Source organism: Bubalus kerabau, chromosome 6 (genome assembly GCF_029407905.1).
Source record: "Bubalus kerabau isolate K-KA32 ecotype Philippines breed swamp buffalo chromosome 6, PCC_UOA_SB_1v2, whole genome shotgun sequence".
NCBI classification, from domain to species: domain Eukaryota; kingdom Metazoa; phylum Chordata; class Mammalia; order Artiodactyla; family Bovidae; genus Bubalus; species Bubalus kerabau.
In genome coordinates this window covers 57,800,580-57,819,646 of record NC_073629.1, presented here as the reverse complement: position 1 = coordinate 57,819,646, position 19,067 = coordinate 57,800,580, and the positions used below count along the sequence as shown (strand labels likewise).

Genomic DNA, 19,067 nt, shown 5'->3' with positions numbered 1-19,067 from the left:
GCACATGTTTTTATCTGCCCAGCCAGTCTACATCTTTTAGTTGATGCATTTAATCCATTTACATTTAAGGTAATTATGGATATGTACGGGCTTCCCTTGTGGCTCAGCTGGTAAAGAGTCTGCCTGCGGTGCAGGAGACCTGGGTTGGATCCCTGGGTTGGGAAGATTCCCTGGAGAAGGGAAAGGCTACCCACTCCAGTATTCTGGCCTAGAGAATTCCATGGACTGTATAGTCCATGGGGTTGCAAAGAGTCGGACACGACTGGGCGACTTTCACTTTCACTTTCATATGGCCCTATTACCATTTTCTTAATTGTTTTGGGTTTATTTTTTGTAGGTCTTTTCCTTGTCTTCTTTCCTGCCTACAAGTTCCTTTAGCATTTGTTGTAAACCTGGTTTGGTGGCACTGAATATTCTCAACTTTTGCTTATCTGGAAAGCTTTTGTTTTCTCCATCAAATCTGAATGACAGCCTTGTTATGTAGAATATTCTTGGATGTAGATTCTTCCGTTTCATCACTTTAAATATATCATGTCATTCCCTTCTGGTTTGTAAAGTTACTGTTGAGAAATCAGCTGATAACCTGATGGGAGTTCTCTTGTATGTTATTGGTCATTTTTCCTTGTTGTTTTAAATATTCTACCTTGTCTTTAATTTTTGTCAATTTGATTACTATGTGTTTCAGTGTGTTCCTCCTTGGGTTTATCCTGCCTGGGACTCTCTGTGCTTTCTGGACTTGGTTGACTATTTCCATTCTCATGTTAGGGAAGTTTCAGTTATTATCTCTTCAAATATTTTCTCAGGTCCTTCCTCTCTCTCTTCTACTTCTGGGACCCTCAAAATGTGAATGTTGGTGTGTTTAATGCTATCCCAGGGGTCTCTTAGGCTATCTTCTTTTTTTTTTCATTCTTTTTTATATATTCTGTTCTATGGGAGTGATTTCCACCATTCTGTCCTCCAGGTCATTTATCCGTTCTTCTGCCTCAGTTATTCTGCTACTGACTCCTTCTAGTGGATTATTCATCTCTGTTTGTTCTTTAGTTCTTATAGGTCTTTGGTAAACATTTTTTGCATCTTCACCATTGTTCCCAAGATCCTGGATCATCTTCACTATCATTATTCTGAATTATTTTTCTGGGAGGTTGCCTATCTCCACAACATTTAGTATTTTTCTGGGGTTTTATCTTGTCCCCTCATCTGGGATATAACCTTTTGCTTTGTCATCCTGACTAACTTTCTGTAATGTGACTTTTGTTCTAGCTGTGGGATTGTGGTTCTTACTGCTTCTTCTGTCTTGCATTCTGATGGAGGAGGCTAAGAGGCTTGTGTAAGCTTCCTGATGGGAGGGACTGGCAGTGGGAAAAACTGGGTCTTACACTGGTGGGCACGGCCTTGCTCAATAAATTTCAACCCAATTATCTGCTGATGGGTAGAGTTGTGCTCCCTCTCTGTTAGTTGTTTGGCCTGAGGCAACCCAGCCTTGGGGTCTACAGGCTCTAGGGTTAATGGTGATCTCCAAGAGGGCTTATGCCAAGGGGGGATGTTGGGTATTTTTTTTTGGTGGGTTCCAGCATCTTCCTGTCGATGGCTGTTCAACAACTAGTTGAGATTTTGGTTTTCTCACAGGAGGAGATGAGCACACATCCTTCTACTCTGCCATCTTGAACTCTCATTTAAATAATTTTTAAAGACATTCTATTGCCTATTGTTCATACTCCTGAGGTACTGCATTGCACTGAGGAGTGGTTAAAGGGAAGAAAAATTCTGTGTAAACATAATCATCATGATTTTATTGAAAAAGTCCTCATAATCACTCCATAGTCCAAATTTCTATGAGGATAAAATAATGCTGTTAAAGGGATTTTAGAAGAGGGAGATAACTAATATTTTTATATTATGGATAAATAAAACCCCAGTTCATCCAATTAAATTGACATTTAAAATCACAAAAATAGAGGTAGTTGCTCAAGTATAGTATGAAACTCAAAACACATAGGTAGAAGTTTATTGAAATAAAAATTGTGAAATCAAAAGCTGTGAGCAACTTTTTGAGCATTATATTAAACTGCCTCCAGTACTCATCTGAATCTCTTCCAACCTAAGATAGCCTCTGTTTAAGCCTATTTATATTCCTTCAGTCAAAAAAACAGAAAACTGTTTCCCTTCCCTGATCCTCTCACTGCCTCAGCTAAAAAGTAGAGATTATTACTCTCATCTGGGCCACTAGTTAACGCAAACTCCTAGATTTCCTCATGATGTTTATTTTCTGTAAAGCATATAGGTTTAAGAAATACACAAGTTCCAGATCCAGACAAACCTGGGACTGTGATTCTATTATTCCCTAGCTAAATGACTTTGGGTGAGTTACTCAACTCAAAAAAATCTCAGTTTCCCCAATTAATGGAATATGAGAAGTAATACTTGTTGTTCTTGTTCAGTCACTAAGTTGTATCCAACTCTTTGTGACCACATGGACTGCAGCACACCAGGCTTCTCTGTCCTCTATTATCTCCCAAAGTTTGCTCAAATTCATGTCCATGAGTCAGTGGTGCTATCTAACCATCTCATCCTCTGCCACCCCCTTCTCCTTTTGCCTTCAATTTTTCCCAGCATCAAAGTGTTTTCCAATGAGTTGGCTCTTCACACCAGATGGCCAAAGTACTGGAGCTTCAGCTTCAGCATCAGTCCTTCCAATGAATAGTCAGGGTTGATTCCCTTTAGAATTGACTAATTTGATCTCCTTGCAGTCCAAGGGACACTCAGGAGTCTTTTCCAGCACCACAATTCAGAAATATCAATTCTTCAGCATTCAGCCTTCTTTATGGTCCAGCTCTCATAACTGTACATGACTACTGGAAAAACCATAACTTTGACTAGACTGATTTTTGTCAGCAAAGTGATGTCTTTGCTTTTAAATATGTTGTCTAGGTTTTTCATAGCTTTCCTTTCAAGAAGTAAGCATCTTTTTATTAATTAATTTATTTATTTAAATTGGAGGATAATTATTTTACAATATTGTAGTGGTTTCTGCCTACATCGACATGAATCAGCCACAGGTGCACATGTTCCCCCCATCCTGAACACTCCTCCCACCTCCCTCCCCATCCCATCCCTCGGGGTTGCCCCAGAGGCTTTGAGTACACTGCTTCATGCATCAAACTTGCACTGGTCATCTGTTTTACATATGGCAATATACATGTTTCAATGCTATTCTCTCAAATCATCCCACCCTTGTCTTCTCCCACATAGTCCAAAAGTTTGTTCTTTACATCTGTGTCTCTTTTGCTAAGGAGCAAACATTTTTTTAATTTCAAGGCTGCAGTCGCTGTCTGCAGTGGTTTTGGAACCCAAGAAAATAAAATCTGTCACTGTTTCCACTTTTTTCCCTTCTATTTGCCATGAAGTGATGTGACCAGATGTCACGACCTTAGTTTTTTGAATGCTGAGTTTTGAGCCAGTTTTTTCACTCTCTTCTTCCGCTCACATCAAGAGGGTCTTTAGTTCCTCTTCATTTTCTGCCATTTGAGTGGTATCATGTGCTTATCAGAGGTTGTTGATATTTCTCCCAGCAATCTTGATTCTAGCTTGTGATTAATTCAACCCAGCATTTAGCATAATGTACTCTGTATATAAGTTAAATAAGCAGCCTTGTCACACTCTTTTCCCAATTTGAAACCAGTCAGTTGTTCCATGTATGGTTCTAACTGTTGCTTCTTGACCTGCATACAGGTTTCTCAGGAGGCAGGTAAGGTGGTCTAGTATTCCCATCTCTTTCAGAATTTTCCACAGTTGTTGTGATCCACACAGTCAATCAAAGGCTTTAGCATAGTCAATGAAGCAGATTTTTTTTTAATTCCTTTGTTTTTTTTCATGATCCATGGATGTTGGCAATTTGACTTCTGATTCCTCTGCCTTTTCTAAATTCAGTTTGTACATCTGAAAGTTTTTGGTTCACATACTACTGAAGCCAACTTGAAGGATTTTGGCATAACTTTACCAGTATGTGAAATGAGCACAATTATTCAGTAGTTTAAACATACTTTGGCATTGCCTTTCTTTGGGATTGGAATGAAAACTGACCTTTTCCAGTACTGTGGCTACAGCTGAGTTTTCCAAATTTGCTGAAGTATTGAGTGCAACATTTTAACAGCATCATCTTTTAGGATTTGAAATAGTTCAGTTGTACCTCTATCACCTCCACTAGCTTTGTTCATAGTAATGCTTCCTAAGCCCACTTGACTTCACACTCCAGGATGTCCATCTCTAGGTGAGTTACCATACTATCAGGTAATTAGTGCCATTAATATCTTTTTTGTATAGTTCCTCTGTGTATTCTCGCCACCTCTTCCTAATCTCTTATGCTTTGGTTAGGTCCTTAGCACTCTGTTCTTTACTATACCCATCCTTGCATGAAATGTTCCCTTGATATCTCCATTTTCTTGAAAAGATCTCTAGTCTTTTCCAGTCTACTGTTTTCCTCTATTTCTTTACATTGTTAATTTAAGAAGGCCTTCTTAGCCCTCCTTGCTATTCTCTGGAACTCTGCATTCAGTTGAGTGTATTTTTCCTTTCTCCTTTGCTTTTCACTTCTCTTCTTTCCTCAGCTCTTTGTAAAGCCTCTTCAGACAACTACTTTGCCTTCTTGCACTCCTTTTTCTTTGAAGGAAAAAAAGCAACAGTACTTATTTAATTGCAAGAAATATGTCAGATAAATAAGTGTTCCCCTAATGTTCATAGCAGCATCATTTACAATAGCCTAGATATAGCAGCAAACCAAGTGTCTATCAAGAGATGAATGAATAAATAAGATTTAGTGTGTATGTATGTATATATACACATATACAGTGGACTATTACTCAGCAATAAAAAAAAAATAATGAGATTCTGCCATTTGTAACAATGTGGATGGACCTAGAGGGTATGATGCTTAATAAAATAAGTCAAGCAGAGAAAGACAAAAACTCTATTATCAATTATATGTAGGACCAAAAAAATTATACAAACATCATGTATATAGCAAAACAGGCTCACAGATATAGAGAACAATCTAGTGGTAACCAATGGGGAGAGAAAAGGGAAGGTGCAAGATAAGAGTATGGTATTAAGAAATATAAATTACTATATATAAAATAAATACACAGCAGGATATATTGTACAGCACAGAGAAATATAGCCATTATTTTGTAATGACTTTACAGTATAATTCATAGAATAGTAAATTACTATGTTGTATACCTGAAACTAATATAACATTGTAAATCAACTATAATTCAATAAAAATGATAAGCAAGTACTCAAGGAAGGATTGCTATTAAAAATTATAATTCTTATATATGTTTATTCAATTCTAAAATATGACTGCACTATATCTTGGGAATGTGTTATAATGTTTGCACATATTGGTTCATAAGTTTTTCTTAATGTTTTGATATGTGTCATATGACATTTTGACCACAGACTATTGCTGAAGAGATTATATCAAATTACATTCAAACAAATAAAAACCTCTTAATTACTTATATAATGAAATCATATAAGCTTTTACTTACAGAATCATAACAATAATATCTGAAATTTATTGAGCATATACTACATTAGTCCCTATGTTAAATGCTTTTCATTCATAATCTTACTTTATTGCTACCATTAATTTTTAATCAGGCGCTATTATTATGCCTATTTTGCACATAAAGAAACTGAGGTACAGAGTAATTAAATATCTTTCGCAAGGTCATATAATCAGTAATTGGCAAAACCATGATCAAAACCTGGTCTTTCTTACTCCAAAGTTCAAAAAAGTAATCATTACACTGAACTCATTACAGAACTTTATTATAAATATTAATTATATTCATATTTCGGAGAAGGCAATGGCACCCTACTCCAGTACTCTTGCCTGGAGAATCCCATGGATGGAGGAGCCTGGTGGGCTGCAGTCCATGGGGTCACGAAGAGTTGAACATGACTGAGCGACTTCACTTTCATTTTTCACTTGCATGCATTGGAGAAGGAAATGGCAACCCACTCCAGTGTTCTTGCCTGGAGAATCCCAGGGACGGGGGAGCCTGGTGGGCTGCCGTCTCTGGGGTCACACAGAGTCGGACACGACTGAAGCGACTTAGCAGCAGCAGCAGCAGCAGCATACATACATTTTATATATACATATACTATAGAGAGACTAAACACTACCTATTCAATTCATCAAAGGGAAGAGCTAGAATTTACTCTCAATGTCTCTGAGTAAATTGTGTTAGCCACTACTCTTGGTAAAAAATCAGGAAAATACCACCCTCCCAAAATTACAGTATTTGATAAATTCATGAACTTCCTTCTTCGTGACAGGTCAATGTTTTTTCCAGGAAATCCTAAGATTCTTTAATTATCAACTAAAATGCATAAAAAGACACAAGTCACATCATTTAACTTTGTACACCTGCCTTCAGTCATGCCTTTACAAATGTTGTTTAGTCTGCAAATTACCAAAACTGCCTGGGTCATCAGGCTCCACCCCATGTATCTCCTGAGATAATAATAATAGTTAGCGTTCACTGAATATTTATTGTGTGTTAGTGTTCTAAGTGTTATATTCTTTCTGTCTTGGATAGCTTGAGTATATGTGAAAGCACTGTTAACATTCTGCCTTTGGAAACCTACAAGACCATTGTACATTACACTTATTTCCAAGCTAGCTCAACCTAGAATGACAATAGGAAGTTTCCTTTGGCCTACTCTGATGTATAGGCCTAAAGACTTTTCCAAAATTAAAGAAAAGGTTTATTCTTAGTTTATATGTATTTAGATAAGATATTCTCTAATTATTAACAATAGTCTGATTTTTCAACATTAGGCAATTATTCAGAGTCAACAGAGCACTTCTGGTTCTGAAATCATACTACTAACTGATGGGGAAGATAATGAAATACACTTATGCATTGAGGAGGTAAAACAAAGTGGTGTGATCATTCACACCATTGCCCTGGGACCTTCTGCTGCCAAAGAACTGGAGACACTCTCAGATATGACAGGTAAACCTTTGGAATAGAGTTTGAATAGAAAATACCTTTTCAGTTTCTTTCATTCCAGGGACTCTTTCCCCTTAAACTATAAACTGCTCAAATTTTTCTTGTCCTAAAAAATTCATCTCTGTCCTTTCCTTCTCTTCATCCTTCAAATTAATATCTTTCCTCACCCCATTTCACTTCTCTCTGTTTCTACCTATACTAGCTTCTTCTAACATTAGTCCATATGTGTTGTCTTCACTCATTTCTCATCACTTTTTACCACCAAGATGAATCTTTGCTCTCATGGTTACTGGACTTACTCAACTGCAGTTCCAAAATTCTTATTCAGTATCTTACCTGCTCAATATTACAGTAGAGATTCAGCTAGCACTATTTTATTGAGGAGTAAATGTAAAATCTAGAGAATACAAATTATTTACCCAAGGCAATATAGTAAGACTGGGCTTGCCTGGTAGCTCAGCTGGTAAAGAATCCACAATCCACCTGCAATGCAGGAGACTTGGGTTTGATTCCTGCGTCAGGAAGATCCCTTGGAGAAGGGATAGGCTACCTACTCCACTATTCTTGGGCTTCCCTGGTGGTTCAGATGGTTAAGAATCCACTTACAATGAGGGAGACCCAGATTCAATCCCTGGGCTGGGAAGATCCAGGGAGGAGGAGCTGGCAACCCACTCTAGTATTCTTGCCTGGAGAATCCCCAAGGACAGACAGCCTGGTAGGCTACAGTCCGTGGGTCTCAAAGAGTTGGACACAACTAGAGAGTCGGACACAACCAGCAACTAAGCACAGCACAGCATAGAGAACTGAATACCAAATCTTGTTCTCTGCAATACACTCTTTTCCAGCTCCTGACACCGAAGTTATCTCTCTCTTCATTAACTCTTGTGTCATTTAGTATCTGCATTTAATCAATTTTAGGGCTTCCATGGTGGCAAAGAGGTTAAAGCGTCTGCCTGAAATTCAGGAGACCTGGGTTCGATCCCTGGGTCAGGAAGATCCCCTGGAGAAGGAAATAGCAACCCACTTCAGTATTCTTGCCTGGAGAATCCCATGGACGGAGGAGCCTGGTGGGCTACAGTCCACAGGGTCGCAGAGTGGGACACGACTGAGCAACTTCACTTTCACTTTACTTTCACTTTCTTTAATCAATTTTACTTTATTCTACACTGTCATTCACTAATTGTTTTGGTATGTCTTAATATAACCACAAAATAAGCAGCTAGTTTAAAATTGTCTTTAATTTTCATATCATTATTTGGTGATTTAGATAAGCTTTACTAATGTGGCAAACACTTAAATCTAATGATTGATTTTAAAATAATATTATTTGGCCAGTTTTTTTCTTTATTCTAAGATATTTTGAGCAAGGTTTAGTTATTGCAGGATTACATCTAGGATACTGATACACTAAAAGTTCCAAAGGTCTGGAAAATTCATCTTTTGTAGGTTTAAAAAGAAAATTTTAAATGTATTTTATAGTATACTGATAAGAGTATAATACCAAATACGATTTTCCCACTTAAAATTAGAATCATATGGAATATGACTCAGCCATAAAAGAGAACTAAATACTGCCATTTGCAGCAACATGGATGGACCTAGAGATTGTCAAACTGAGTGAAGTCAGACAGAGAAAGACAAATCTATGATATCACTTATATGTGGAATCTTTAAAAAAAATGGTACAAATTAACTTATTTACAAAACAGAAACAGAGTCACAGATGTGGAAAACAAATTTATAGTTACCAAGGGCAAAAGGAGCTGGGGAGAGAGAAATTGGGAGATTCAGTTCGGTTCAGTTCAGTTGCTCAGTCGTGTCCGACTCTTTTCAACCCCATGAATCACCAGGCCTCCCTGTCCATCACCAACTCCCAGAGTTCACGCAGACTCATTCGAGTTGGTGATGCCATCCAGCCATCTCATCCTCTGTTGTCCCCTTTTCCTCCTGCCCCCAATCCCTCACAGCATCAGAGTCTTTTCCCATGAGTCAACTCTTCACATGAGGTGGCCAAAGGACTGGAGTTTCAGCTTTAGCATCATTCCTTCCAAAGAAATCCCAGGGCTGTTCTCCTTCAGAATGGACTGGTTGGATCTCCTTGCAGTCCAAGGGACTCTCAAGAGTCTTCTCCAACACCACAGTTCAAAAGCATCAATTCTTCGGCGCTCAGCTTTCTTCACAGTCCAACTCTCACATCCATACATGACCACAGGAAAAACCATAGCCTTGACTAGACGGACCTTTGTTGGCAAAGTAATGTCTCTGCTTTTGAATATGCTATCTAGGTTGGTCATAACTTTTCTTCCAAGGAGTAAGCGCCTTTTAATTTCATGGCTGCAGTCACCATCTGCAGTGATTTGGGAGTCCCAAAAAATAAAGTCTGACACTGTTTCCACTGTTTCCCATCTATTTCCCATGAAGTGATGGGGCCAGATGCCATGATCTTCATTTTCTGAATGTTGAGCTTTAAGCCAACTTTTTCACTCTCCTCTTTCACTTTCATCAAGAGGCTTTTTAGTTCCTCTTCACTTTCTAATTAGGATTGACATATAAACACTGTATATAAAATAGATAATAAAGACCTACTGTATAGCATAGAGAACTCTACTCAATATTCTGTAATGTCCTATATGGAAAAAGAATCTAAAAAAAGAATGAATAAATGTATTTGTATAACTGAGTCACTTTGCAACATACCTGAAACTAACATTTTGTTAATCAAATATATTTCAGTAAAAATTTTTCAAATAAAATAAAATTAGTATTATAAAAGAAATAAAATTCCATTTTAGGAGGACATCGGTTTTATGCCAATAAAGACATAAATGGCCTTACTAATGCGTTCAGTAGAATTTCATCTAGAAGTGGCAGTATCACTCTGCAGACTATTCAGGTCAGTATCTTAAAAAAATTCTTTGCCTTTTCACACTTGTAACAAATTTTTATTACCCTAAATAGTAACTTCTTTCTCTAATAAATAACTCATCTGTCTGAAAACATTTCAGGTTCCAGAAGAAAAACATCCTACTGAATTTGCTTTTTGTGATACTTACAGCCACTTTTTCTTTTGATTCTTCTATTTTTAATCAATATAAACATTCAACATAAGTCTCGGTTATTTTAATTGAAATCTTAAAAGTATATTTAGAATTTCTCTGAACTGACTAAACTTTGAAATCTTATTAACTGTAATAACAAATCAGTCTCACGTGTTTGTTGTTTATATTTACATTAACAGTTGGAAAGCAAAGCCTTGGCAATTACAGAAAAGAAATGGGTAAATGGTACAGTGCCTGTGGATAGTACAATTGGAAATGACACTTTCTTTGTTGTCACGTGGACAATAAAAAAGCCAGAAATTCTTCTCCAGGATCCAAAAGGAAAGAAATATAAAACCTCAGATTTCAAAGAAGATAAGCTAAATATTCATTCTGCTCGTCTTCGAATACCTGGTATTGCAGAGGTAAGAATATTTTTTATTTTCTCCATACTTTATCAACCAATTTTAAGGAAAAAATGAAGACAACATCTCATATAGGAGAGGGAAGATATTACAAAAGCTCTAAAATAGATGTGTTTTTTTTTTTAAATTTTTCAGACAGGTACTTGGACTTACAGCCTTCTAAATAATCATGCCAGTCCTCAAATACTAACAGTGACAGTGACCACTCGGGCAAGAAGTCCTACTACACCCCCAGTAACTGCAACAGCTCACATGAGTCAACATACAGCACATTACCCTAGCCCAGTGATTGTTTATGCACAAGTCAGTCAAGGGTTTTTGCCTGTACTGGGAATCAATGTAACTGCCATTATAGAAACTGAAGATGGACATCAAGTAACATTGGAGCTCTGGGACAATGGTGCAGGTAATAAGAATATGCATCAACTTCCACTGAACTTAAAATCCTACTACAGTCACATGTCTTAGAAGTCAGGAGTTCCTATATATCCAAAGAAACGTACTTTAAGTGAATTAAATTTAATTGTAATGCTTTTAAAATTTTTTAACCTTTCACTTAGTTATCTTGTCTAGGCGTGAACATAAGCATATTTATCTTCTTTAAATTTTATGAATAATTTTACTTTTCCCATATAACAGAGTACAATTTTTCTCTGTTTTCATTAGTATCAGTGTTTTACATTTGCTTTCTCCAGTTTAGTTACATTTTCCTTATTTTGATAGGATTCTCTTATGAAAAAATAATAACTAATATTAATTGAATGTTTACCATGAATTAGACTTTTCCAAAGTCAAAGGTTGGCAAGTGGCCAATCAAGACTTTGAACCCAAGTGGCCTGATTCTTGGATTCATGTATTTAAAAAATTGTGCTCTACTATCCCCCAAAATAGCTTCCATCACTAGGGCTCATATACAGTTGATGTTGTCATTTTTACTTTGTGGTATATCTAATATTATACTTCAATATCAAGGTGCTGATACTGTCAAGAATGATGGCATCTATTCAAGATATTTTACAGATTACCGTGGAAATGGTAGATACAGTTTAAAAGTACATGCCGAGGCAAGAAACAACACGGCTAGGCTAAGTTTAAGACAACCACAGAACAAAGCCCTGTATATACCAGGCTATATTGAAAATGGTAAGTGGCATTAAAATAGAAATATGTCATTTATCTAGGTAAATTATATGTGACAAGCATTCAAATTAAAAGGTACCATGGAGGCAGCACTAGTGGTAAAGAACCCACCTGCCAATGCAGGAGATGTGAGGCATGAGTTCAATCCCTGGGTTGGGAAGATCTCCCAGAGGAGGAAATGGCAACCCACTCCAGTATTCTTGCCTGAAGAATCGCCCTGAACAAAGAAGCCTGGCTGGCTACAGTCCATGAGGTTGCAAAGAGTTGGACATGACTGAAGCAACTTAGCATGGAAAACCTAAGTATAGAGTTATATAATCAACTTTATGTTTCAAAACCATATTTATGATGAGGGACCTAGTTTCGTTTACATCTCCCTCAGTTCATTTCAATTACACTGAAAAAAAAAATTTACTGTGGCAAGCTTTTGCTATATACTAGAGCTACAGAGATTCTGATGAGTTTTAAAAATTGTGAAATTTATCAAATGCCTTCATATTTAAGCCAAAAATGTTAGTTCAAGACAAACAGAAGTCTTGTTCCCAGGATTCTCTAGCGTAGAGTCTTTTGTTTATAGCTTCCTGTGCCTTAAAGGTGAACTCTATACTTTTCATCAACATTAGGCTTTTCCAAATTCAAAAGTAATCTAAATGTTGTAATTCATTTTATAAAATGCCCATGCTCTTGGATATCAGTAAGCAAAGGCATTATATCGAACTAATCAATGATAATCGAGTACATAACGAAAACCTTCAGATCTTAATTTCACTTATATAACTTGATTTTTGGCCCAGCTAGGTCATAGAACATTGAAGTCATCTAAAGTATAGTTTTGGAGAAGGCAATGGCACCCCACTCCAGTACTCCTGCCTGGAAAATCCCATGGACAGAGGAGCCTGGTAGGCTGCAGTCCATGGGGTCGCTAAGAGTCAGACACGACTGCACAACTTCACTTTCACTTTCAGAGCTACAGAGATAAATAAGGGGCCATCCTTGTCCTCAAAGAATTTAGAGTCAAGAATAAAGACAGATGGGTTAAACAATAGTACTAATATTTCATAATGTCTCCTCATCAATTTTAAAATAACACCAATAAAACAAGCTTTTTTCCCCCTAAAAGTTATTACTTTTTCAATAGCTGCTACTATCACTCAATATTAACTCCTCTACAGCCACAAATGAGATTACAAGAATAGATATGGCAATATGAAAAGTTACAAAATTGCTTTTTTGGTAGGTAAAATTATACTGAACCCACCCAGACCTGAAGTCAAAGATGACCTGGCAAAAGCTGAAATAGAAGACTTTAGCAGACTAACCTCTGGAGGGTCATTTACTGTATCAGGAGCTCCTCCTTCTGGTAATCACCCTTCTGTGCTCCCACCCAATAAAATTATAGACCTTGAAGCAAAATTTAAAGAAGATCACATTCAACTCTCATGGACAGCCCCTGGCAATGTCCTAGATAAAGGAAAAGGTAAGTGTGATATTATATTTTAAAATATTATATACTAAAAGAAATCCCACAGGCTTTCATTTGCTCAAAATTTTCTACTGTCCTGTTTGTAAATAACATGTATAGATTGTCTACTATTGGTCACCTGTTTTCATATGTGAGAACTTAAGCCCCAAGAGATAATGGATTGGCCCAAATTATTTCTGTATTTAATAAATTAGAAGTCTAACTCACTCTCATCAGACTCTGTTGTACCAAACTGCCTCTCACAACATGAACTATCTTAGAAATTCTTTGAGAAGACTGATTTCCTAACAGAGAAAATTTTTTCTATGTATTTCTGTACTTGCACAATTTCATTCATTCATTGACCTTTTATTGAATTTTCAAACACTATTAGGTTCTTAAGAAATAAACCCTACTCTCAACAGTTAGGTAGAGAAGATAGTTCCTGAAAATAAAAGATAATTTTATAGAATATAATGAGATACACCATTGGATGGCCACTTCTATTAATAGTTGAAGGTTAAGATCACAAGGTATATTAAAGAATTTTTCAGGGAAGACTATCCCTGACCTAGTCTTGAAGAATGAAAGTTAACAAATTTAAGTGAAGATCTCCCAGAGACAGGATCACGAGCAGAGATTTGGCTATGGAGTTTGAATTAAATTTCAAGGCCAAAATATCTCATTCATTCAAAGTTCCTCATAATAAACTGCCCTCATTCCAAAAAGCCTAAATCACTTTTAGCTTTGCTTTAAATTTAACTGAATTAAATATTGAATGACTATCATATTCCAGAATTGTGCTAGACTAGAAGATTCTCATGGGGTAAAGTCAATCTTGTTATTTTCCCTTTAAGGTGGTAAAATGAAAGTAATATGCATATCAACAGACACAATTAACTCAGAGCTTGCCAGTGCTTAAAAGTGACTTTCAATGCTCCTTCACTTGGATTATAATACACCCCTCACTATATGCTCTCAAAAGAAATGATGCTTCCTAATCTTTCATTTCCTTTGTAGTTATATTTCTTTTTGTTATTATTACACAATGAAAAAAATCATTCTGAAGCCAAAGGAAACATAAAATACCTACAAAGAGCTCTTTGTACTTCAGTACTGAGACTCTTACCATGATAGCTTCTGAAATACAATATGACCCTTAAAACTATGGTGAAAATATATATATATACTTTCACTGAAAAGCCATAAATGAAATTATATGACTATATGTTTAGTTCTAACTTGAATTCAGTTAAGATTAAGCCTTTAGATTAAGACTGGATTCATAATAAATGCCTTATGCTGCTTGCTGCTACTGCTGCTGCTACTGCTAAGTCGCTTCAGTCGTGTCCGACTCTGTGCGACCCCAGAGACGGCAGCCCACCAGGCTCCTCTGTCCCTGGGATTCTCCAGGCAAGGACACTGGAGTGGGTTGCCATTTGCTTACAGGAACTAAAAGAAGGAAGAAAGTATTTCATACACACATTGAAAAAGAAAGCACTTCAGTGTGTTTAACCTCAAATGCCTACAATACGCGAGATCTGATCTCCCTCTTTTCTTGTAACTAATAGGAAGATACTGTAGTTCTATCAAATTTTACCCTTAGGCATTACAAAAGGAGGTAGTAGCAGTATCTCAAAAAATAAATGAATAGCCTATATAATTTTGAATGAAAAACTTAAATTTACTGGGACCCAATTTCCATATCTGTCATATATGCAAATCAGACTAGATGACCTAGAATTACTAAAACAAGTAGATATAATTCTAATATTTTATGATCCTCTAATTTTGTCATTTTGGGCATCAACTGAATAAACATTTTTGGCCAAAAAGTAATATTTTTATTAAAGTACAATTGATCTACAACACTATTTTAGTTCTGAATACATAATATAGTGATTTGATGTATCTATACAGTACAAAATGATCACCACTTTAAATCTAGTTACCATCTGTCACCATACAAAGTTACCATAGTATTACTGACTACATTCTCCATCCTGTACATTTCATCACCATGACTCATTTATTTTGTAACTGGAAGTTTGTACCTCTTAATCCCCCTTACAGATTTCACTCACTCCCGCCACTCCCCTCCCATTTGGCAAATACTTGTTTGTCCTCTGTATTGATGAGTCTATTTCTATTTTGTTATATTTGTTCTTTTGTTTTGTTTTTTAGATTCCACATATAAATGAAATCACATGGTATTTGTCTTTTCTATCTGACTTAATTCACTTAGCATAATACCCTCTAGGTCCATCCATGTTGTCATGTAATACAAGCTCTCATTCTTTTTATGGCTGATTAATATTCCGTTGTGTATAAGTATGTATATATAGGGTTTCTGTAGTAGCTCAGCTGGTAGAGAATTCACCTGCAATGCAGGAGACCCCAGTTCAATTCCTGGGTTGGGAAGATCCCCTGGAGAAGGCATAGGCTACCCACTCCAGTAATATATATATATATATATATATATCCATTCACCTATCAATGGAAACTTAGGTTGCTCCATATCTTGGCTATTGCAAATAATGCTGCAATGAACATAGAAGTGCATATATATTTTTGAATTAGTGTTTTTGTTTTCTTGAGAAAAATACCCAGAAGCAGAATTGCTGGATCATATGATCATTCTACTTTTAATGTTTTTAGTAACTTCTATACTGTTTTCCATAGTGGTGCAGCAATTTACATTCCCACCAACAGTGCAAAAGGGTTCCCTTTTCTCTACATTTTGGCCAACATTTGTTTTTTGTTGTTTTTTTAATAATACATATTCTGACAGGTGCAAGGTAGGTTTGATTTGCATTCCTAATGATTGGTGATGTTGAGCATTTTTCATGTGTCTTTGGGGGCCCAGAAGTAATTCACATTGAAAAAATAAACTGAACCTTCATAAAGTTGGAAAGCTCCTTCCCATGCAGTAAGAGTTCATGGAAGAGAGTCAACAAGTGATGAAACACATGATCAAGACTTCAAGGAGAAACTGGACCTCCTGTTGGGCCTTGAAGAATAAGTACAAATTGCATAGATAGGGAGAGGGAGGCACATTCCAGGGATTCATGTCAGGGAGAAAAGGAACCAAACAATATGCTCAAAGTCAAGAAAGCAAAATTTCACAATGAAATATTTGAATTAAAGTAAGGGATGGATGGATAGTTAGATAGACCCACCAAAATTAAATGCAGAGAGGATGTGAAGAGTAGCGGAATAGATTAGATCGATAAGATGTATTTATTAAAAGACTCAGATGTTAAGGCACAGGTCCTGAATTAAAAAGAAAACCCTAAATTTAAGTTATTCACCACATACTTAAAACATCTTCAACACTTCATGAAATAAAGTCTTCACTTCAAAAGAAGACATTCGATGGTTTATTGTTCACGGCATTTCATAATGTTAAAATATATTTCTTTATCTATGGCTCTGATGGATTTCTAAAAGCATTTTGAAATGAAATATTTGTATTATCTTTCTTTCCTTTCTTGATAAAGTAACAGTAATAATAACTAATATTTCAAACATTTATTAAGTCCCAGACATTGTGCTAAACACTTTTCATGCATTCTCACATATAATTTTCATCACTAGCACTCCATATATGTTAGATGAAATGAATGATTGATTCTCTTTTTATAGTTAAGAAAACTAAGAAATATTAAATAAATTTTTCTTTCTTACAGCTAGAAAGTAGTAAAACTAAGGTACTAGTCAAAGTCTGCCTGGCTCTTAAACATGTTTAATTAGTACACATTCCAGACTCTTTGCCTCCCTTTGCTCTTTGTCCATATCCTTGGTTTCTACTCTACTTATCTGCTCTCTTACTCACCCATCTTATAACTCCCTCTCTCAGCTTAATGGAAAATAGCATAGACATAAGGTCTTTACTCAAACATTATTGTGTTCCTTGTTCTAAATCAAAAGTAGACTCAGTTCTTCATATTTCTATTTCTTAAAAAATTGAGATCCATTTTTAGTACTATACAATTTTAAATTAAATTCTTTGTGATTAGATAACTAGATAAAAAACTGTTCACATATTTGTTCTTAAAATAAAGAAGATGGAATAACCAAACAAAAAACCCAGTGTGCACTTCTGATGGACCCTTAAATGTAAAACAATGTGGTAGCAATAACGCATGTAGTGATTCTAATGTACACGAAATACCTATTTGTTTTCCAGCCAACAGCTACATTATAAGAATAAGTAAGAGTTTCCTGGATCTCCAAAAAGATTTTGACAATGCTACTTTAGTGAATACTTCCAGTCTAAAACCTAAGGAGGCCGGCTCAGAAGAAAATTTTGAATTTAAACCAGAACCTTTTAGAATAGAAAATGGCACCAACTTCTATATTGCAGTCCAAGCCATCAATGAAGCCAATCTCACCTCAGAGGTTTCTAACATCGCACAAGCAATCAAGTTTATTCCTATGCCAGAAGACAGTGTCCCTGCTCTGGGTACCAAGATTTCTGCAATCAGTTTGGCAATTTTTGCATTAGCTATGATTTTACCTATAGTTTAAACTAGGGATTGCATCAGAACTGAGATTCAATGTTATACATAGTTGGCAAACATTTATTTAGGATTTAATTTACTATACATTGTCTATTATAAAGCTCTTTGAAATATATGTGAACATATGAAAGTTGTAAATTTCCTAAATACTTGAGTTTATTAGTTCTAATTAGTTTCACTTTAAAGCAAAATGAATATACCATTTCCTATCTTAGAAAAATCCATTTATTAACTAACCATAAAATAAAATGCATATTTTTATTTGCTGGCTTTTTTTCTTTTTTTGGCCATGCCATACATCTTGCAGGATCTCACTTCCCCAAATAGAAACTGAACCCAGGCAACACCAGTAAGAGTGCCAAATCCTAACTTCTAGGCCACTAGGGAACACCTTACTTATTGGCTTTTTAAGAAACACTTTCAAAGTGTGCTATAAATTCACTTGGTATATTAACAAAATCAAAGTTTTTCTAAGCCATTTGAAAAATATTTATGAATCCACAATAGAAATAATTTTATGATAGAATTATTTAGGTTTCATTTTTATTATGAATGAATACTTCATATTAACAAAAACTATAATAAAAAAAGACTATAAGATAATTTTTCAATGAGATATGATCCAAAGCAGTAAGGAGGTCAAATTTGTTTTTTATCATTGATTAAAAGTCATCTATCAAAGCTTTGATCCTAGGCATGAAACGATCATTGAACAAGAATAATTTACTTTTGTATGTATTGTGGAACATCACTAAAGACCCATTCATATTCTGAGACCATTATTAAATCCTAAGGATATCACCAAGATGCTCTATCAAGGCAGAGATTTGTTTTGACTGCTGTATCCTCAGAATCTAGAATAGTATTTGACACATAATATACATTTAATAAATATTTGTGAAACAAATTAATGAAAGCCTGACTGATACCATCTTGTTAATTTCCCCACAGCATTTCAGGAAATTAACTGTATCCTGTCAATGGAATTTATAAACTATTTAATAAGATGTAAATTAAAGCATTACTATAGCACTAGTAAGATATTTTTCCTGAGGGAGAAAGAGACAAAGAGAGTAACAGTTTTATTAAAGGAAAATCCTTTGTTTATACATAAGAATATTTCAAAAACTTTGAATATCTGAAAGGAAGAAGCTATTTGATACACTGGAAAAGTCAGGAAAAAATTACTCTGACAAACCAAATCCACATTAATATGTAAAAAAAAATAACATATTATGACCAAGCTGAATTTATCCTAAGAATCCAAAGATGGTTTACTATTAGAAAATCAATGTAATTTATCACATTGATAGATTTAAAAGGAAAACTATATTATTTCAACACACATATAAAAGCATAATTCAACTACCATTCTTTTTTTTTATTAATTTATTTTAATTTGAGGCTAATTACTTTACAATATTGTAGTAGTTTTTGCCATACATTGACATGAATCA

The 19,067-nt window shown here is 35.5% G+C and overlaps 1 protein-coding gene across 1 annotated transcript in view; it reads left to right on the top strand.

Moving 5' to 3' along the window:
- Positions 1-17,617, top strand: part of LOC129655190 (calcium-activated chloride channel regulator 1) — a 32,561-nt gene extending 14,944 nt beyond the window's left edge. Inside the window, exons 8-14 of the mRNA XM_055585288.1 lie at positions 6,848-7,025; positions 9,815-9,915; positions 10,261-10,485; positions 10,621-10,891; positions 11,458-11,628; positions 12,863-13,102; positions 17,277-17,617. Coding sequence (XP_055441263.1) covers positions 6,848-7,025; positions 9,815-9,915; positions 10,261-10,485; positions 10,621-10,891; positions 11,458-11,628; positions 12,863-13,102; positions 17,277-17,617 — 1,527 coding nt within the window. The remainder of the gene's footprint in view (positions 1-6,847; positions 7,026-9,814; positions 9,916-10,260; positions 10,486-10,620; positions 10,892-11,457; positions 11,629-12,862; positions 13,103-17,276) is intronic.
- Positions 17,618-19,067: the final 1,450 nt, after the last annotated feature.